The sequence below is a fragment of the Sinohyriopsis cumingii genome, chromosome 1, assembly GCF_028554795.1.
Source record: "Sinohyriopsis cumingii isolate HCF-2022 chromosome 1, ASM2855479v2, whole genome shotgun sequence".
Classification (NCBI taxonomy): domain Eukaryota; kingdom Metazoa; phylum Mollusca; class Bivalvia; order Unionida; family Unionidae; genus Sinohyriopsis; species Sinohyriopsis cumingii.
In genome coordinates this window covers 10148040-10171080 of record NC_142961.1, presented here as the reverse complement: position 1 = coordinate 10171080, position 23041 = coordinate 10148040, and the positions used below count along the sequence as shown (strand labels likewise).

Genomic DNA, 23041 nt, shown 5'->3' with positions numbered 1-23041 from the left:
AAATTGTGTTATTGCTAAAAAATATCAGAGATGGTTTGAACACTCACCAGTGAAAAGAAAGAAATGCTTTTGTCTTAAATTATTCGAAAATCATTTTGGTCAGTAGAGCATAAGTTCCTTCAAGGGACTTTTGTTAACACCAAGAGTCATTACTGTGTGAACTTAAGAAACAAGAGGAATCGATGTTGTTATGATGTTCTCCTTCTCATCTTTTTTAAGTTTTGACTCAAGTTTATGTGTTGAAAAATTGCTATACTGCCTACTGAAATATAGTCAGTGTTGTGTTGATGTGCCATCAAATCCTAATACATACATTTGCATACTCATTGAAAAGATGGTTGACAATTAATTTTTAAATTTGTACCAGACATACTAAAAAAAGTTGTACCTAGAATTTTGGTTGTAAAATATAACCCCATTTCAGAGAGATCTTGTCTATTATACCACCCATGCATATTATAATTTGATGATTTCACCTCAGATATTGTAAAGGCTTTTTTCAAACGATTAAAGAGTGCCTGTTGCAGACAGTATGTATGTATGTAATGTATGTATGTATGTATGTATTGTATGTGGTCAAAGGATGACATTGCCCGGGGTGGGAGTGGGAGACAAGCGCCCCAATCCTCCAAAATGCCCCATACGGCCTGCGTCTCTTACTGCCTCTGTCAACTAAAATCCAGTTCCTGGCCTTCGTGAGTGGCTTAGATTTGAAGCCCGGCAGACCATGTTTTCTACTAACAGGAAAAGGGGTGAAGGCGGCCCACTGGCGCCTTAAAACCAGTTGCTTCGGGTAGATGGGACTCGTAAACCTTGGATGGTAGCTCATCTAGGAGAAGGAAAACTCCGATTCCAAACCTCTGCTGCCTTGTGGCTATACCCACTCATGGGAAAGGCTAAGGGAGTAAACCCCGACAGAAAATCCGGAGATGGAGTCCCTAAGGCGGTATGACATTGACTTCAACGTCATTCCGGCAACTCCTGTGACGCCGTTGGTGCCAAGCTGTATCGGCATTCGTCGTTCCCTTGGGCACACCAGCTGTGTGGAGAGGGGGGATCTGCTGCATGGGCAACAGCTGATTCTCCATACCACCCTGCCCAGGCTTCATAGCTCCACTGGAGAGGACACTCCAGCGTCATCGTACGGCGTCGGCACAACACGAGAAGTAGCAGTTTACCGGTTCTAAGTCAAAGCTCGATTGGCGTAGAGCTTGGCGCCAGGGGTTACTTCTGACGGTGGGAGAGATCACCAGGTCTCACTGGACAGCTACTGCCCGCCTCAAGCTGGGCAGTCCCCAGTCAGTAAGGTGCTGCCCGCCATGGCCTGCCTGCTTCATTGGGTGCGTGGAGCTTAGAGAACCATCTCGACAAGTGGGCCACAAAACTCTGCACCAGGAAAGACTAAAAGAAGAAATAAAAAGACTCCAACTCTTCATTTTGCAACCTGGAACATCAGGACCATGTGTCCTGGATTGACCACTGACCTACAGCAGATCGACGATGCACAGAAGACTGCTGTCATTGACAGAGAACTCTCCCGACTGAACATCGACATTGCCTGCCTCCAGGAGACCCGACTGGCTGACAGCGGCACCATCAGGGAAGCCAATTACACATTCTTTTGGCAGGGGAAGCCCTTGGATGAACCTAGGCAGCATGGTGTAGGCTTTGCCATCAAGAACACGCTAATCGCCTTCATTGAACCTCCATCATCAGGTACTGAGAGAATCCTTGCCCTCCGGCTGTCAACATCCTTAGGCCCGGTCAACATCTTCAGTGTGTACGCCCCAACCCTCTGCTCCACCTACGAGGAGAAAGACAAGTTTTATGAGGCTCTGGATCAGGCAATATCCAGTATCCCCAACAATGAAAGCCTTTACTTACTAGGAGACTTCAATGCTAGAGTGGGAGCTGACCATGAGGCCTGGTCCACCTGTCTCGGCTTTTACGGAAGGGGCAAGATCAACGAGAATGGTCAGCGACTGCTGGAGATGTGCTGCTCCCACAGCCTATGTGTGACCAACACTTTCTTCAAATGCAAGGAGATCCACCAGGTGTCGTGGAGACACCCACGTTCACGCCACTGGCACCAGCTAGACCTCGTCATCACCAGGCGTGCAGAACTGGCCAGTGTCCTCCTTACCCGCAGCTACCACAGTGCCGATTGTGACACGGACCATTCCCTCATGGCCAGCAAGGTGCGAATATTACCCAAGAAGCTGCACCACGCCAAGAAGAAGGATCACCCACGTATCAACACCTGCTGTGCAAGCAACCCAGAGAAAACACAGCAGTTCATCAGCAAACTGAAGGAAGCCCTCACCAAAGTGACACCTGATGACACCATTGACTCCAAGTGGTCCCATATCCGTGACTCTGTGTACAATTCAGCCATCACAGCTTACGGGAAGAGGGAGCGAAAGAATGTCGACTGGTATGAGGCAAACTGGGAGGAGATGGAGCCCATGACTGAGGCAAAGAGGAAAGCCCTCCTGGCATACAAGGCTGCACCTAGCCCCAGAACATTACAAGCCCTCAACATTGCAAGGAATAACGCCCAGAAGACCGCCCGGCGCTGTGCCAACACCTACTGGCTGAAACTTTGCAACAGTATACAGACAGCTGCTGACACTGGGGATACAAGAGGAATGTATGAGGGTATCAAAAAGGCGACAGGCCCCCCCCCAGCTACAAGACTGCCCCCCTCAAGTCCAAGACGGGCGAAGTCATCACAGACCAGGGGAAACAACTGCAGCGATGGGTTGAGCACTATCTCGAGCTAAATGCAACCCAAAACAATGTCACTGGAACTGCCCTGGATGCCATTCCAGACCTGCCTGTCATGGAGGAGCTAGACACACAGCCCACTCTGGAAGAGCTCGGAAAAGCCATCGATTGCCTTGCCTGTGGGAAGGCTCCTGGAAGCGACGGCATTCCGCCTGAAGTCCTCAAGAGCGGAAAACCAGCACTGCTCCAGCCCCTACACACACTCCTCTGCCTTTGCTGGGAACAGGGATGCATCCCACAGGACATGCGTGACGCCAACATCGTCACTTTGTACAAAAACAAAGGAGACCGTAGCGACTGCAACAACTATCGGGGCATCTCCCTCCTCAGCATCGTTGGAAAGGCTTTCGCCCATGTTGCCTTGGCGCGCTTGCAGATCCTAGCCTCCCGCGTCTACCCAGAGTCCCAGTGTGGATTTCGAGCTGGCAGGTCAACTGTAGACATGATCTTCTCACTACGTCAGCTGCAGGAGAAGTGTCGTGAGCAGCAGATGCCCCTCTACATTGCCTTCATAGACCTGACGAAGGCGTTTGACATGGTTAGTCGGAGTGGACTCTTCAGACTCCTGCAGAAGATCGGCTGCCCCCCACGTCTGCTTGCTGTCATTATGTCGTTCCACGAGAACATGCACAGCACAGTGTGCTTCAATGGCGCAACATCTGAAGCATTCCCAGTCATTAGCGGAGTCAAACAAGGCTGTGTCCTTGCACTGACACTCTTTGCCATCTTCTTCTCCATGCTTCTCCAGTACACATTCAAGGACTGCAGCGAGGGAGTGTACATCCATACCAGGGCTGACGGAAAGCTGTTCAACATCGCCCGTCTCCGTGCTAAGACTAAAGTCACAGAGGTACTCATCCGTGAATTGCTCTTTGCTGACGATTCAGCCTTGACATCACACACAGAAGATGGACTTCAGCAGCTGGTATGCTGCCTCTCCCATGCATGTAAGGAATTTGGACTGACCATCAGTTTGAAGAAAACGAATGTCATGGCACAGGACACAGACTCCCCTCCCTCTGTCTCCATCGATGGGTACAATTTGGAAGTTGTCGAGAACTTCACATACCTCGGGTCTAACATCTTCAGCTCACTCTCCATTGATTCTGAGGTGGGCAGCAGGATTGCCAAGGCAGCAGCAGTGATGCCAGACTTAACCGGAGGGTCTGGAACAACCCCAACCTCACAGAGAAGACCAAACTGCGTGTCTACCAAGCCTGCATGCTCAGCTCACTTCTCTACAGCAGCGAAACATGGACCACCTATGCAAGACACGAGAGGAAACTCGACAGCTTCCACCTGAGATGTCTGCGGCGCATTCTGCACATCCAGTGGCAGGACAAAGTACCCAACACAGAGGTTCTAGAACGCGCCAACATGAACAGCATGTTCTCCATACTCAGCGAGAGGCGCCTTCGCTGGCTTGGCCATGTCAAGAGAATGGACCCAGGTCGCATTCCCAAGGACCTGTTATATGGGGAGTTAGCAGAAGGTGCACGACCAACTGGACGACCACATCTGCGCTACAAAGATGTTTGCAAGAAGGATATGAAGACAGCAAACATCAATGTCAACGACTGGGAGAGCTATGCAAACAACTGTTCCAGCTGGCGTCTAGCTGGCAGGCAGGGAGTTCAAAACGCAGAGGAAAAGAGAAGAATAAAACAAGCTGAAAAGAGAGCTAAAAAGAAGGATAAGCAAAAGCGTACTTTGGAGCTACGCCATCATCTCCCGTAGACAGACGGATGCCAAGGATGTATGTATGTATTGTATGTATGTATGTATGTATATATGTGTATGCATGTGTGTGTGTGTGTGCATGTATGTAGGTAGGTGTGTGTGTGTGTGTATGTCTAATTGTGTGTATGTATGAATGTATTTATATAATCATGTGTGTGTGTGTATGCATGCGTGTGTGTGTGCATGTATGTAGGTAGGTGTGTGTGTGTGTGTGTTTAATCATGTGTATGTATGAATGTATGTATGTATGTATGTATGTAATCGTGTATGTATGCATGTGTATGTGTGCATGTATGTAGGTATGTGTGTGTGTGTATGTCTAATCGTGTGTATGTGTGTATGAATGTATGTACGTTTGAATGTATATATGTATGTATGTACGTTTGTGTATGTGTGTATGTATGTATGTACATGTGTGTGTGTGTATGTATGTATGTATGTGTATATGTATGTATGTACGTGTATGTATGTATGTATATATGTATGTATGTATGTATGTATGTATGTATGTATGTATGTATGTATGTATGTATGTAGCATATTATGGTGCCTCAGCACAATAGTGGCTATATGGCAACAGCTGAAGGTAAAGTTCATAAAAAGTAAAATGAAGAATTTAGGAAGATAATCATAGATTTTATTGCCTGCAGGGATTGTAATTGACATTTTCAAACATTTTGAACAAACATTGCAGGTGCAGTCCAAGCAAGAAAACACATTTTGGATTATTATTCTTTGATCATAGTATGGGGTGTTGGATGGGTGGGATGTATGCAATATGTGATAAAAGGCATATGAATAAGCAACACATTGTTAAATATTTAATCTTTTTACAGGATATGAGAGGGAAAAGTAAAAGCAGTCATGATTTAGCTAATGACCCTAGGCTGAGTTCAGTGCCTGCATTAGAAGTGGATCATGGGAAAGAGGAGAACACTGGTCAGAAAAGGAAGGAGTTGGAGGGTGATGTTTCTAGTGGGGAAGAGGAGCAAAATCAAGAGCCCATGGTAAGCTCAACTTTAATGTAGGTAAACTTGACTTTGCAAGCCATTATTAAGTCACATTGAATGAAACCTGGATTGTGTTAGCTCTTGATTTAAATGAATACATGCTAGATTTAAATCTTTGCTTGATCTGCAGTTCATGTAAGATAGATTCCTGTCTTGTTAAATAATACATAAAATAGCATTAGACCTGGATAATCAAGCTTCATGCAAGGATGCCAGCCATTTTGGATTTTGCAGAATTGTTATAATTTTCACTGAAAATTCCACATTCCAAATTTTGCTGACAAAATTCTTTACAAATCATAAGTTTTTGCAAAACCCAGTCATAACATATTAAATTATATATGTGCTGGCCTGTTTATTTTTACCCCACCCCCTGCTGATTTTAAAAACAAAAAGCAATAACAATCTAAAAATGTACAAAACTTAGTCATTTCATTCATCAATTTTCTATCCTGATTTTCACCAGAGGATCCCTAACAATGTCACCTTACTAGCATTTTAAACCAAATGAAAGCTTTCAATGTAAACAAGCCAACAGACTGCTCAGTCATTTTTTGGTTTCTAAAATTGTCCATTTCAGTAAAACTTGTGTCCAATGTTTTCAATGTCTAGTTTTAATTTTTCTAAAAGAAACTGAACAAATGAAAAGATCTCCTTTAAATATGTGTTCATCAAAATGTAACTTCAAAATTTATGGAATTATTGAGATTATCAAAGACAGTGACTTTCTTCACATCTGTTGTTTGAAAACAGACTGGCCCATGCAGATATGGCAGCCATATTATAAAACAAACTCTCTTTTCTTTTGATTAAAAAAGCCAACAACATGATAGTTTTTGCCTCATTCCCCCCCCCCCCCATAACAATCAGGTTAGACATTATGAATAAAAAAGACGTATTGTGCATTTTGTATGTCCTTGATGCTTTTTGTTTTTAAAGATAGTATGGGGGGTACAGACAAATGGAAAGGTGTTTGAATACTATGGTACATCAACTACCTTGAAGATCCAGCCTTTTGATGCTGAAAAAAATATATTTTGGTTTGTTTTAGAAACAGAATGGCTGAAAAGCCATCTGCTTGCCAGGTGGAGGTCAGAGGAGTGTGGTCTCCCCTTAAATAGAGGGACTGGCAGCAAACCTCATGAATTCATCAGTTACAATTTCTGCATATGCAAGAAAGCATGCTCCTTCTTTATACATTGTAAATACCAAATTCACCTGTACCATTTTATTAGCTGAATAATTCTTTGGAGTTTTGTCACACCAGGGAAGTATAATTAAACTATGTTTCTGTTTCATTTTCTTTCTGTTCCTTCATTGTAACCCTATTTGTGCTTGGGGGTGATCCGAAAGCCTGGACATTTTGTGCCTTTTCCTGGAACTGGAATGGTTTGGTACATATGCTTTGTACCAAACACACTGATTTCTAAAGTTTTGTAAAAAGTGGGAATCTGAAGGTCATCTAATTCTGATTGCTCCTCTTAAAGTGGAAAAAATCATTGATCATTAATCTATTGAACTTGGTATCAAGATTCAGCCAGATTCTCATGAAAATCCTGCTTTCTCCCCACCTACTCAAACAACCATAAATGCAGGTCTTCCAGATGAACCCAGAGATGCTAAGCCTGCATATCTGACTCATATCAAATAAGCTCTTGGAAGGTAATAATTCTCAGAACAAGCAGACAGAATTCCTTTGTATCCTTGGTAACTAACTTTTTGCCTTTGTTTCTTTGAGGAAAAGTTAGGTCCAGTTACTGTCAAGGGTTACTGTTCCACAATCTCAGAAATGTTTTTAATGTTATGGAAGGGAATATAGAGAACAGAACAATAACCTTTCCAACCTTCTTGTAAACTTTTATTTGTCTTGATGGGAGGCTTGGGCCTTTTGACTGAAATGGAATCTTCCATAGGTTCTGACATTGTTTAATAACCACTATCCAAAGCATCCCTGACTTGTCTTAGTTCAAGCTACCCTAAGCAGGATTCGTGACATACTTGTCACTTTGTCCAACTATCTGCAATTCCTCTATGAGGCTGCTGTTTCTCTTGTATTGCCAAGAACTAGTTGCTTCTGATTGGAAATTGGAATTTTGTCTTGAAACTCCACTCTTCCATGGACTTTTCACCTTAAGGACCCTGTAAGAACTACATAAAGTGAACTGAGCCAGTCATAAGAGTGAGATTTCAGATTTGACCTCCCTTCTTCAAAGCTATTATTTTGGCCAAATATGTTAAAGTAATCAAAGGTTCTGGAATTGAAGAAATAGATTAAGTATTTATTCTTATTCAACCATCATTATTTATGACAATGTAAAGTAAGTAAGGCTGTTAGGTAGATGGTTGTATAGAAGTTTGTTACTTTAAATGAATGTGTCAATGATTTCAGATGTGCAGGCTAAATTTTAAAAAAGGAACTAATCATAGGATTCCTGAAAAGCATGGGAATGTTTTGACATCTCTTCTTATGAAATAGAACAATTATGAAATAAACTTGAAATGATTGTGATCAAATCAGAGTAAAAACCACGCATGTCTGGTTACAAAATCTTCAATTTTCTTGTAATATTCTTAAAATTATTGAACACATGACTTTTACTCATCTGAGCTAGATTCAGATTTATATATTTATGAATTAAAAGAACAAAATATTTGACCAATGCTTGTGAAATCCAAGTTTTTACAAATTTGACCCATTCTCTCCATGGGTTCAGGAATGTAAAACAGACCCAATCCAATATGCCCTTTCTCATCTAAGATTGGTTAACGGAGGCAAGAACTGCAGTGGTTCAGTGGTTACATGCCATATTTGTGACCAAAATGGTGCAGGTTCAGATCCTTTCATTGGATCAGCCCAGGCCAGCTTCTGGGCTTGGAACTTTACTCCAATTGCCTTAGCACTAAATAACCTAATTGCATTACCGTGCCATATGGCACCAATCCAAACCAAACAAATTCAAGCAAAGCTAAAGCCAGTAAAGCAGGGCATAGAATAAAAGAAAATATATGCACAATTGTTAGTGTATATCGTCCAATCATAAGGACATATTTAGTTTACATTGTCTTTAGATTTATTACTACAACACAAATTTGATTGCTATTTTTATACTTATATACAAGTAGCATAGATCAAACAATGTTCGTTTCAGTATTAGAACCATGGGAAGTAAAAGGACATTATTAATTATTAGCACAATGTTTGACACTTTACTTTATTTGTCATTTCTGTCAACTAACTATCTGCATTATGTGGGTTTTTTTGTGCAGGAGGCTGACAAAGACGTTATGATGGAACAAGTACAGAAAAAACTAAAAAAGAATGTAGAAAACATACCTAGTAGTAACAAGCCAGAAGATGAAGAGAAAGAGGAGCCTAAACCAAAGACTTCTCGGAGGTAGTAATGTACATTTTTACCGAACAATTTTATATAAAGCTGAATAGTAACATGTTAGCTTTGCACATCTACAGTGCTAGGTTGGATTGCTGGTTATGGCATGTGTAGGAGTGTAAGGCTTTTCTTTGAATTTTCAACAGCATGTGAAATAAGTTGTTTCACCAAGCTGAGTGTATTGTTTAATTAGTATAAATTAAACCAAGCATTATTAAAACTGTTGTTTAATTGGTATAAATCAAATAAGCATTATTTAAACTTTGTTGTTTAATTGGTATATATCAAATGAGCATTATTTAATCTGTGTTGTTTAATTGGTATGAATCAAATAAGCATGTTTTAGACTGTTGTTTAATTAGTATAAATTAAGTCAAGCATGATTTAGACTGTTTTGTTGAATTGGTATAAATTACATGCAGCATGATTTAGACTTTTGTTTAATTGGTATAAATTAAATCAAGCATGACCTAAACTATTATTTAATTGGTATTAATTAAATCAAGCATGATTTTGTCTGTATTTAATTGGTATAAATTACATCAAGCATCATCTAAACTATTGTTTAATTATTATAAATTAAATCAGGTATGATTTAGACTGTGTTGTTTAATTGGTATAAATTAAATCAAGCATCATCTAAACTATTGTTTAATTGGTATAAATTAAATCAAGCATGATTTAGTCTGTGTTGTTTAATTGGTATAAATTACAGCCAGCACGATTTAGACTGCATTGTTTAATTTTTATAAATTACATGCAGCATGATTTAGACTTGTTTAATTGGTATAAATTACATCCTACATGATTAGACTGTATTGTTTAAATTGGTATAAATTATATCCAGGATGATTTAGACTGTATTGTTTAATTGGTGTAAATTACATCCAGCATGATTTAGACTGTATTGTTTAATTGGTATAAATTACATCAAGCATGATTTAGACTGTGTTGTTTAAATTGGTATAAATTACATCCAGCATGATTTAGACTGTATTGTTTAATTGGTATAAATTACATCCAGCATGATTTAGACTGTGTTGTTTAGTTGGTATAAATTATGTGCAGCATGATTTAGACTGTGTTGTTTAATTTGTATAAATTACATGCAGCATGATTTAGAATTGTTTAATTGGTATAAATTACATCCAGCATGATTAGACTGTATTGTTTAATTGGTATAAATTACATCCAGCATGATTTAGACTGTGTTGTTTAATTGGTATAAATTACATCCAGCATGATTTAGACTGTGTTGTTTAATTGGTATAAATTACATCCAGTATGATTTAGACTGTATTGTTTAATTGGTATAAATTACATCCAGCATGATTTAGACTGTATTGTTTAATTGGTATAAATTACATCCAGCATTATTTAGACTGTATTGTTTAATTGGTATAAATTACATCCAGCATGATTTAGACTGTATTGTTTAAATTGGTATAAATTACATCCAGCATGATTTAGACTGTATTGTTTAATTGGTATAAATTACATCCAGCATGATTTAGTATTGTTTAATTGGTATAAATTACATCCAGCATGATTTAGACTGTATTGTTTAATTGGTATAAATTACATCCAGCATGATTTAGACTGCTTGATAAAATGCAGCTGACTTTTTATGTAGCTGATACATATTGTTAACAATCATTTTGCTGAACTCTTTTGTATCAGATTTTGTTATATATAGTTCTTGCTAATGTTGTGAACCACATGTACCATTTATACTTGTATATAGGTCAGATTCAGTTGCAAATGACTTAGACCCAGATATACAAGTATATAATACTCTGGCAGATCAGGGTGTGTGTGTTTGTTCTCCTGATTAGCCCAACAAACTGCATAGATTCAGATCTGCTGACACATCATGCAGTGGCATCAGATTTGGGTCTGTGTTGTTTTCTCCTGATTAGTCCTAACTAACTGCAGTGACATCAGATTTGGGTCTGTGTTGTTTCCTCCTGATTAGTCCAAACTGCATAGACTCAGATCTGCTGACACATCATGCAGTGGCATCATATTTGGGTCTGAGTTGTTTGTTCTCCTGATTAGTCCTAACTAACTGCATAGACTCAGATCTGCTGACACCTTATGCAGTGGCATTAACTATACTAATTGTTCTCTTCCTAGGCTAAGTAGCTTGTTACATGCATGAAATACATGCAGATCATCTCTGCAATCTGTTATCAGGCATTTACACAGATCATTTCTGTGCAATATGTCATCAGAGATCAACACAGCTCATCTACTTGCAATCTGTTATCTAAATTGCTTGCAGATCATCTCTGTGCAGTCTGTTATCAGGCATTTACACAGATCATTTTTGTACAATATGTTATCAGAAATTAACACAGATCATCTATGTGCAATCTGTTATCAGAAATCAACACAGCTCATCTAATTGCAATCTGTTATCTAAATTGCTTGCATATCATTTCAGTGCAGTCTGTTATCTGAAATACAAGATAATCTTCTCTATGATGTTATCTGAAATAAAAGCAGATCATCTCTATGCAATCTGTTATCTAAATTATGTGCAGATCAATTCTGTACAATCTGTCTGAAATACATGCAGATCATCTGTGTGCAGTCTATTATCTGAAATACATGCAGATCATCTGTGTGCAATCTGTTATCTGAAATAAATGCAGATCATTTCTGCAGTCTATCTGAATACAAACAGATCATCTCTATGTAATCTGTTTTATAAATATAGTTCATACAAGTACTTCATACAGTGCAAAGCTTAAATACAGTGCATTTCTTGCCTATGCATATTTGAAGTGCTTACCTGTAGTTGGGTCATGAGGCAACAATGTTTGTTTTTGCAGTGAGAAAATATATCAGAAAATTGAACTCTTCTTTGACCAACAATTCATTTAAAAAAATTCCATGTCTTAAGGAATTCATCTCCAAAGCTTTCATTTAAGCAATATTTTCTTCTTCAAATGCCTTCGCCAGTCACTTTAATTAATATTAGCTTGCTACCTCACGAATCCAGCTTTACTAAAAGATGAAAATTGTCTTTTTCTAGTTCAAAAAACGAAGACAAAGGACAATAGCTCTTGCCCATTACCTCCCCCTGGCACAACCAGGTGTTGCTAGTTTTTTACTTCGCTGTTGTACTTGATAATATGTTACAGTTTATCCTCCAATAGTCCAAGCCATTTTTGTGTTCGAACTGACTCATCCAATGTTCCTTTTTGAAGTTATTGTTTGGATTAATCATTCTGCTGCAGATTGTTTATATTCTTTTATGCAATTTCTGCCACTTTGAGTGCTGTTGTCACCTTTAATGGCTTTTTCCTTTTAAGACCATGTCACACTACGGTGTCATTGACCTTTGCAAGGTCATCACAAGTTAGTACAATTTCGACATTTTTGCTTGCTCCATTTGTAATGGAGTTTTGCTTTAGCAAGTTTTAACATGCTGCATTTCTAATTTATGCTTTGTTTTTCCCTTGTATAGTTTCAACAGAACAGTCAACTAAATACTTGAAATGCATAAGCTCAAAGCATCGTCGATAAGTTTTGTATGTGACAATGACTTTTTTGAGCCTTCGTTAGTAATGGTGATAAATTTTATATTACCGAGTTAGTAACTTGATGAAATACTAATTTATGCTTTGCCATCTCTTTTTGTGTTGTTTCAGCAGAATGTGATTTCAGTGTTATATATGCAACTTGAGAGCATGGAAGTCTACCATGAATTTTGTTTTGTTTATGCTAAGTATACACCATCTGTGATATACAGTGTCTGTAATATGTGGTCAGAGGAAGTATGGGCTACCATTTCAGCTAGTTAGTCGATACTGAATACCTTATCTTACACTATTAGTTAGTTAGTCACCTAATAATTTGCTAATCTATGCTCTTATGTCAGGAAAAACATTTACTAAATGCATGAAATGCACATTCAAAGCAGTAGTGCTTTCAGCATAGTAAGGAAGGAAAGATTGAATAAGTCAAGGCAGCCCAGTGTGTGAAGTACTCCCACATGTCTGAAGTTTAGCTTTCAAGATGCAGTCAAGAACATTTAAAGAGTGTTGGCTACTTCACTTGTGGCACACACAAAGATCTTTTCTTTCTGGTGGGAGCTGTATCACATGTTATCACCCCTAAAGTCCTTGCTTGTGGCTGAAGTGGGTTGTATGCTTGGTAGTCTCTGAGGTCTCACCAGATTTGAGTCACCTCATGAAGTTACCGCTCAAATACTTTGAGCCATCTCTGTGAGCCACACGTTTGAATGCAAAGTTTAAATCTAAAATATAACAGAAGCTGTTCGCTCACATGCAGAGTCAACCTTCTAGAGCTTTTATCTCAGAGATTTAGCAACACAGAGACTTACCTTGAATCTGGTAGGTCCAGTGTTGGCAGCACAGACGGCCACCAGACAAAGCTAGATCAATCAACCAGCCTGTTAGCATTGCTGGATTTGCCAGTGACATTTTAAAGGTAAGAAGATTTCAGTATTTATGTTTGTAATCGTATGTAAGGGCCACAGGTCAAGTGTTCCCAGGCTGTGTTGCTTATATAATTAGAAGAAAAGGTTATAATTTGCTTGTGGGAATTCAGCCATTTTTCCCTCAAAGGATACCTGAGGGGGAGTTCAGATACTCAGCATCCCCTCCTCCTATTACTTATTCTCCTAACATAATGTGATTCAGGAACATATTTGAAGGAAAAAGCAAATTTTTAAAGTAAATTATATTTCTCAGAGAATACTTTTCCAATCACATTACTTAAAAGTCCTTCCAAACACCCCATCTTGCGAGCATCCTCATTAGTATCTTGTTCAGCTAAAAGCTAGTGACACCTGTCAGTGCCAAGGGGAGGTAATGGCAAGAGTTACTGCACTATTGCAGCAGACAAAAAAAATGGTTTTCATCTTTTAGTAGGGCTTTAGCAGGCTAATATTCCTAACGTAATGTGATTGGGTAAGTATTCTTGGAGAAACATAATTTACTTAAAAATTTACTTGCTGTAAACATAATGAAGACAATGTACACTAAGTTATATAAATTAGGAAGTATCCTTTATCATTGTGTTAGGTAAACTCGTCATACATTTGTTATACTGTAGTATCACAATATTGAGCTGCAGTTTTATCAGAAATCCACTTGTTTCTTTCACTCATTGCCATAAAAATGTATGCATCCTTGGTAAGTTAGTAAGGCACATCTGGGCTGACACTGAAAATATCTGCATGTTAGTAAGGCACATCTGGGCTGACACTGAAAATATCTGCATGTTAGTAAGGCACATCTAAGCTGACATAGAAAATATCTGCATGTTAGTAAGGCACATCTGGGGTGACAAAGAAAATATCTGCATGTTAGTAAGGTACGTCTGGGCTGACATAGAAAATATCTGCAAGTTAGTAAGGCACATCTGGGCTGACATAGAAAATATCTGCATGTTAGTAAGGCACATCTGAGCTGACATAGAAAATATCTGCATGTTAGTAAGGCACATCTGGGCTGACATAGAAAATATCTGCATATTAGTAAGGCACTTCTGGGCTGACACAGAAAATATCTGCATGTTACTGTTAGTAAGGCATGTCTGGGCTGAAATAGAAAATATCCACAAGTTAGTAAGGCATATCTGGGCTGACATAGAAAATATCTGCATGTTAGCAGAGCTGCCAACCCTCCAAGCTCACATTTAGTGAAAGGAGGTATAAAAATTAGTGGATTTTTAACACATTTGTGAAAATATCTCCAAGTGGCAAGTCACAGTCTTCAATAAACTGACCTATACTTTCAGCGATTCCACCCGATTTTGACCTTGGTTTCAGGCACAGAATTGTTCCTGGGTACTTCTAACATAAAGTTGCCCACATATAATAATCTCTTCCTAATCAGATTCTTTGAAAAAGCTGTGATCATTAAGTTTTTGTTTAATGAATTGACAGTTGCTATGTATATGTCCCATTTTAAAAAAGTTCTGTTGGGCTCCAGTTTTCTTCACAAGTTTGTATAAAATTTCTCTTATAAATAAATATACCTTAAATGCATGATACATGGCAATCTGTACCAATTGGATATAGTTATACAAATATCATGACTAGCAGTATGGGACCATTATCTGCACCACTGCTGATATCATGACTTGTACTTAATGGGACAAAGGTTATTGTGTTCCTGATTCAAGCTGATTGGGAATTTGGGAATTAGTGATTTTGTTTGCATGCAGTGTTTATCTGTAAATTGCTGTCAAGAGTAGTGAAATTCATGCCAAAATCATGATGGTTGGCAACTGTCTTAGTAAGGCACATTCTGGCATACTTTTTTTTATACACTTTATAAGTGATGTAAAACGTCTTGTTATTGCTACTCCTTTGGAAAGAATTGTGACATTGATATTGGGTGTCACTAAAACACATAGTTCAAAACTTTGTTATTTGTTCTAAATGAAAAGGGTGCAGATATGACTACTAACACTGTTGCATTATTGTAAACAGGTCTGAGAACCAGATCACCTTGACATTGGGTTTACTTCATTCACATGGTGACTCATAGACACTGTATATAGAAATGAATTTTTACCAGATTTTGTATAATATCAGGCTACGAGACTGACTTTGTATGTTATGGCTTGTGATAACACAAATAAATGTGAATGGATATATTTCAACACTGCTTTGCATGAAGTAGTTAATTAACTTGTTTGTTTTTTCATGAAAAAAAATGTGTTAAACCATGTGTATGCTTTGATAGTGTTCGAGACAAGTTCATTGATCTTCTCTTTATTGTATTAAGTTAAAGGTCAAAGATCATGATACAAACTTTTTTGCAACATTTGTAAACATTGTTAATTCAAGTATAAAAGAAATATGTTGGAGTTTCTGAGAGTATGTGAGATGATTTCAATACTCAACAGTTAAAAACAGATAAAAGTAGGGAAGAGCTGGACTTCATGTGTGGCTGCATATCCTTTTTGGACCAGTGAGTGTCGTTTCTTAGAGAGAATCTTTCGTTCTTATTTCCAGTGAATGCAGATAGTCTTCACTTATTCCTCTTGCAAAATTTTGTACACATTGATTTTCAGAGATGAACTCAGAGAGGAAGCTGAAAAGCTGAAGAAAGAAATTAGAGATTCAAAAAAGAGAGAGAAACAGACTACGAAAGAAATCAAACAAGAGGAAGTCAAACATGGTATACTGCACTACCTTTTCCTTACATGTAATTGACACTGGCAAAAATAAAAACAACAGTAATAATAATTTACCTTTTAAAGGAGGGTACCTTTATTAGTACAAGATTTTCACCCCTTAAGCACTCTTTGTTGAAAGACAGGTACAGTGAGAAAATACATGGATAATAGATGGTGATTAATATTATTCAGCATTGAAGCTGCTGCCTTAGTTAGCTATATGTGTTTAGTACAGCATTGCAATAGAATGTAACAGGCATTTTAAATTCAATCACATAGCCCATACATAGGAACAATAATGTTTAAATTGTCTGAGACACTCGTATTGTGTGCAGCTGTTTCTTTGATATTACACATGTGAATAGTTCTCAGATGTGATGAAGGGAGTCTCAGAAATGTGTACTAGAGTTCTTTGAAACCTTTCTTCAATAATTTGGATGCAGGAGGTCATGGGTTTGATCCCCAGCTGAGTCTTACCAAAGACTTACAAAAATGGTACTAACAGCTGCCTCACTTGGTGCTCAGCATTAAGGTGGCGCTCTACAGTTTCGCATTTTTATAGGGTTAGAATTTTAAAGAAAAAGAATTTCCTCAGCTTTCCTCACTGGTTATACTGGCTATTTAAAGAAGATCTTGTATATCTTAGGTATAATTCAAAGAACCTTTAATTCCCTTTATTTTGGTATATGATTGATGGGTGTAATATGGGTTATAGAGAGATTTATTTTCTCTCAAAGTCCACTATCCTGAAAAACCATCAAAAAGCCATTTTTTGATTGTACCAGGCTTCCAAAGGGGCAGACTTCACACAAGTACAGTAACAAATAACCCAGCCCTTGTTTCTGAGAAACAGGAAATACTCTTTGAGGCATGCCCAAAAAAGGAGCACGTCTTCCAATTCCTTTCAATGAGGACTGAGTTTCTACATAGGAGAGGCCATAAATATAGCAAACAAATGTATCTTTCAAAACAAAGTTAGACCTGTAAAGTATGATTTCTTTGTTTCTTATAGAAAGAGCAAGAAATAGACAGAAATGTAGCTGGATTATACCTACCCTTGTGAGATAATTTATTATAATTTTATATCCTGACCCATATCTGCCTCAGTAGTAACTGAAGTAAGGATGGCATTTAGCACCAATCTTTGTAAGGGAAGATCACTTTTATCTGACTTCCAGAGACAAATTTTTAGAACTTTGATTGCTAAGGGCTGGATCTTTTAGATAGTGGTCATACTTCTGATGTATCATGATCATGTAGGTATTGTTAAAGAAGCATATTTTACTCCACAAAATAGTTTATGTTAAATTTAAATCTCCACTACAGTGGGTTATTGTAACAGCATAGGTCAGGAACCATTTAACATAATGTTATTCTAATTCACTTTGGTGTGTACATCGTGCCCCTGGTGGATTTTGTCTTTTCAATTCCATTTTTGAAAGAGTTATAGCAATTGATAATTCTCTTATATCATCATATAGAATAGTGCCTGTAACCCACATTACTCAAGAAACATTGAACATATGGCAATGCAGTTTGATATGAACATTGTTTCACATACCTTGTTGTGCCTGTTATAGATTGTGTCTCCTCAGCACTATTTTGGATAGAGTTATGGCCCTTGAAAACTAACTTCATATCTTCACATTCTTTGTTGCTTCTGACCAGCTTATTTCAAGAAACATTTAACATATTATGATGCAGTTTGATAATGACACTGTCATGTAGCCCTAGGAATGCCTTGAAGAATTGTGGTTCTGCAGCTCCATTTTGAAAAGATCAATAGCCATTGACAATTAATTTCATATCTTTCACATCGGTTGTTGCTTATCGCTGGTACAGTTCAAGAACCATTCTTCATATTCTGATATAATTTTATATGAACATTTTCTTAGGGCTGTTCCATTAAAACTTACATGGGACCCAGGGAAGGCACTTTTAAAGTGGGTTACTCACGCATAGAGGCAATTTAGAAATTTTAATATGAACTTGGTGAAATCAAAGTGCCTTGGCATATATATTTCAAAAAACTGCTTCCCCTTGCTACCATTATGGTTAAATGGAACAGCCCTTATAGACCTGCATGTGACTTGTATGAGTTTACTTTGATCTACTCCAGTTTAGACAGAGTGATGCCCCTTGTGAAGAAACTTCTTGTTTTCTCATAGCAAGTTGGAATGTTGCTTGCAATCAGCATGCATGTGGCTCAAGAATCATTCACCATATTCTGATGGAGTTTGCTAATACCATTTTCTCTTGGACATAGATGTGCCTTTTATGGGGTTTTGTTTCATCTACCCCAATTTGGAAAGAGTTATGGCCCATGTCAATTAACTTTCATATCTTTCCATGGGAAGTAGCTTGTAATCAGCATAGCTCAAAAACTATTCAACATATTTTGATGCAGTTTTATGTGAGTATTGTTTTACACACCTGGATGTGTCTTTTATGTGAACGTTGTTTCTCAACACAAGCTTCTCTCTTTACACAGCAGATTGTTGTGGGTAAGGCTTCTGCAATGAACCCATTGCTAATACAGTAGTGAGTAGACCTGTTGTGATTTTCGAAAGCCGTAAATTTTGCTCAAGTGCATTATAATGTGTTGAAACTAGTGTCAGAAGATTAAATATTTCATCAGTGGCAATGTACATCGCATACTACAATGATTCCAAGCATTAATTTAAGAATTAGTGATAAAATTGGAGGAGAATATTTGAAAAATACAGTCTGTATCAAAATAAAAGTAGCTGTGGTGTTGTTTTCCTTTACCCAGAGTCCACTCCAAAGAATGATGCACTAGCTGAGTATCAGAAAGAGACACAGAAATACAAAGATATGCGTAAACTGCAGGTCAAGAAGGGACCAGAAAGAGAAGAGATGACACTGAATCTCCTGGCCAAATTCCAAGCCAAGCTTCATGCTGCAAAGTCTCTGGTTGGGGAAGAAAAGGTGGAGACAAAAGATGGGGAGGAGGAGGAAGATGATTCAGATTTGTCATGGTATGCCTTACTTGTTGAAGACAAAAGTCTTTTTAGCAAAACATATTTCATCAGATGATATAAACCAGTCTCATAAATGTATTTTCATGTATATATGTTGCCAAAAGAAAATTACAATTTCATCTCCCCAAATTAGGTTATTAAAGACTTTTCCAGTCTTATAAATGTATTATCAACATTACATATTTATATCTCATTAATATAAATCATAACTTCTAACTCCCAGGATCGAGTTACACCTTGGACTAGATAACTCTTAATTTAGTCCCAGAGAGGTTAATTTCAGATGTTGCTTGTTTGATATTAATCACTTGATATATATAATTGGGGTCCAAAAAATTGGATCGTGTTAATAGTGGGGTCGTGGTAATGCAGGGTTTTACAGTATTTTACTTTTTTCAGAGAACATTTCATGGCACATATACGTGTATTCATGTCTAATGTATATGTTTACCATTGTGTCGTCGATGCATGCAGTTCATCCATAATGCATGTAATTCCATTGAAAAATTGCACACAGACCTACAATATTCAATAATTTTGTCCCAGATTATTGTGTCTGAATTCAGTGTCTTAATGTATGGCATGAATAGAGTATTAACACCATTTACTTGCCATCTGATATTGTACCATCAGGGCTTGCAGTTAATCCATAATACATGTAATTCCATTGCAAAAATTGCATACATATTTAAACTATTCAGTAATTTTTTCACTGATCATTATGTGTCTGAATTTAATGGGAAAAATTAACGGTAGAATTAGGTTAAGAAAAATGAGGCACATGTATGGTTCATTTTGTTCTCGTGTTTATAAACAGTGTCTGTACAAATTTAATACTGCTAAAATTTTCTGATGCATTTCAGTGTACATTTATCCATTGTAAATTTTAATAATTGATGCTTGTACTCCTATTTGTTTGAACAAATACAGCAAGAATAATTAACAATCAAAATGTGCTTTCAGCCTGCATATAACTTTTACTTCAGATTATGGGAATATCGAAAGAAATGTGTGAAAACTACTATACTAATCATTGCACAAAGTGCAGAGAACGACTTGCATATGTGAACTTCTTTTCCATAACGGTAAAATATTTGTATATAAAAATAGGAAATTAATAGCGAGTTCATAAGCAGACACCATACACATGTAAAACCTGAGAACTAAGTGCAGTATGCCTGCAATGGTTTTGAGTCACTTTTATAAAAAAAATTGTAAGCTGAACGCATGTACAATTTCATACCCTTCCAATTTCCAGCTAATAAAAGTGACATTATTTACTGGTCAACTGACTGCATCTAATATCACCACCAAGCCCAGCAGCTTTCGTTTCTTGATGTTTATTAAATTGTGAGAATCTTTTATCAACCATCACATTGTCTGCTGCTTGGTTGTGCATACAGTTAAAGAAGAAACACATGTCAGCTATTGTTTGAGCAACGATTGTATTAAGAATTGATTGAAGACAATCACAAAAACAACTTACTGACCTTACTCATGGATCAGTAATAAGTAAATTTCTGATAATATTTATTTTGGCACAACACTTCAAGAACCTGGTGAAATTGTTAAATATCAGAAGCTACTCCATGATCGTATTATATTCATATTATATGTGAGCTCTTCCACAAAATGATAATAAACATTTTACACACTATTTCTCATACTTTAAAACAGTATTTTCCCCCTATACAAGAAAAATGCACATACATGTAGTTACAATTTCAGGAACCATGCCACGATCTTATTATATTCGAATTCATATGCGATCTCTTCCCCAAAATGATAATAAATTTCTTATATACTATTTTACATACTTTGAACAAAAAAAATTTTTCGTGTGCAAATGAATATACAAATTTTGGGAGCCATGCCACAACTGCGTTATATCAGAATTTGCGTTATTGCGGGGCGTATTATGGCAGGGTTGCACTGTGTATGTATATATATATATATATATATATATATATATATATATATATATATATATATATATATATATATATATATACCAGACCAACTTTACAGGAGTACATGAGACTTAAACTGCACATATTTCTTCATGCAAAACATCTGTATGTTGCCTATAGAAGTTTATAAAAATGGCGTCCAACAAATTATACATGTTTAAAATGAAAGAGACTATAAGCCTTATAAAAAGTTTTAATAGTCAGCACAGAATAATAAAAAGAATATTCATAATTCTTGGGGAAAAAAGCAGGAAGGGCTATAACTACATTTATTAGACATTTTGTGTTGGATTGAGTATACCTTTTGTCAAGAGAAAGGATTGCCATCATCATGTGAAAAATTGGGAAAAGAAAGTCAAGAATTACATCGTCTTCAGATATAGCATTAGGCCATTGAGCTCCATATCACCTGCAAAACATACTGGATGTAATTAGGATCTAAGATGACTCTACAAGCGTTTTAGTTCAACATAATATTTACTGTTGATGCATCATTCTCCGGCTACATTTCTGGATTTTTAAATACAACCTGACAATATTAGACATGTTTTTAATACACTTTAAGGAAAGCTAGTCCGACTTGCAGAAAAATGTTACTGAGATAATCCTGTTAGATTTGGCATGTCTGCTATGAGGGAAAGCCCTGCTGTAGATCCATAGAGATAGAAGTAAAGTATACAAGTATTACTTGAAACACAGTGTCTTGCCTGTAAACAACATTATTATTACATAGCTTACATATTATACATGTGATACAGGATTTCTTAGCATGTCTCAGTACACATTTTCAATATAGCTTCACATTTTAGAAAGGGGCACTGAGTGGCTGAGTCTAAAGCGCTCACCGTTTCGGATCACTGCCATCTCACCTCTGCCTGCATGTGTTTGAGCCCAAGGCTCGACTAGCATGGGTACATGGGAAAGCCTGCCAGTAGCTTCTCGTGGGTCAGTGGTTCTTCCCTGGGTTTTCCAGGGTTCTTCCTCCACCAGTTACACTGGCTGCCATGTATAGCCTACCTTGTGCTAAAAAATGTCGTTAAACCCTAGAACAACATTTTAGACATATAGCTGCCTAATTTAGACATAGCTGTACAATTTAGACATATAGCAGCCTAATTTAGGCATAGCTGCACATTTCAGACATATAGCTGCCTAAATTAGACATAGCTACACATTTAAGACATATAAATGCCCAATTTAGACATTGCTACACATTTCAAACATATAGCTGCCTAATTTAGACATAGATAAAGATTCAGACACATAACGGCCTAATTTAACATAGCTTCATGTTTCAGACATATAGCTGCCTAATTTAGACATATTTGCATGTTTCAGACATATAGCTGCCAAATTGCGACATAGCTACACATTGCAGACATATAGCTGCAGAATTAAGACATTGCTACATGTTTCAGACATATCACAGCCTAATTTAGACATTGCTACATGTTTTAGACATATAGCTGCCTAATTAGACGTAGATAAATGTTTCAGACATATAGCTGCCTAATTTAGACATTGCTACATGTTTCAGACAAATAGCTGCCTAATTTACACATAGCTACACATTGCAGACACATAGCATCCTAATTAAGACATTGCTACACGTTTCAGACATATCACTACCTAATTTAGACTTTGTTACACGTTTCACACATATAGCTGCCTAATTTAGATATAGACAAACGTTTCTGACATATAGCTGCCTAATTTAAATGTAGCTACATGTTTCAGACATTTAATAATAATAATAATAATAATAATTACTTTTTTTAAACAGGGTAACACAATTAGCTAAGAACTAATCTACCTTTAAGCCCGCATACAAAGGAATTAATTTATTTTAGTTGCATCTCTGAAGCCACTGAATATATTGGGTTTGGAATAAGGAAATAGAGTGGGCATTTCTAATCTCAGCTGGAATACTATTCCAGAGCAAAGTTCCAGAGTATTAGAAACTTTTTATATAATTCCTT

The 23041-nt window shown here is 37.4% G+C and overlaps 1 protein-coding gene across 2 annotated transcripts in view; it reads left to right on the top strand.

Annotated features, from left to right (window-relative positions):
- The window catches only part of LOC149806403 (spliceosome-associated protein CWC27 homolog), a 61981-nt gene that overhangs the window by 28303 nt on the left and 10637 nt on the right, over positions 1 to 23041 (top strand). For both annotated transcript variants that reach the window (XM_089952869.1, XM_089952877.1), the window contains exons 7-10: positions 5364 to 5534; positions 8805 to 8932; positions 15986 to 16092; positions 18864 to 19089. In XM_089952869.1, coding sequence (XP_089808995.1) covers positions 5364 to 5534; positions 8805 to 8932; positions 15986 to 16092; positions 18864 to 19089 — 632 coding nt within the window. The remainder of the gene's footprint in view (positions 1 to 5363; positions 5535 to 8804; positions 8933 to 15985; positions 16093 to 18863; positions 19090 to 23041) is intronic.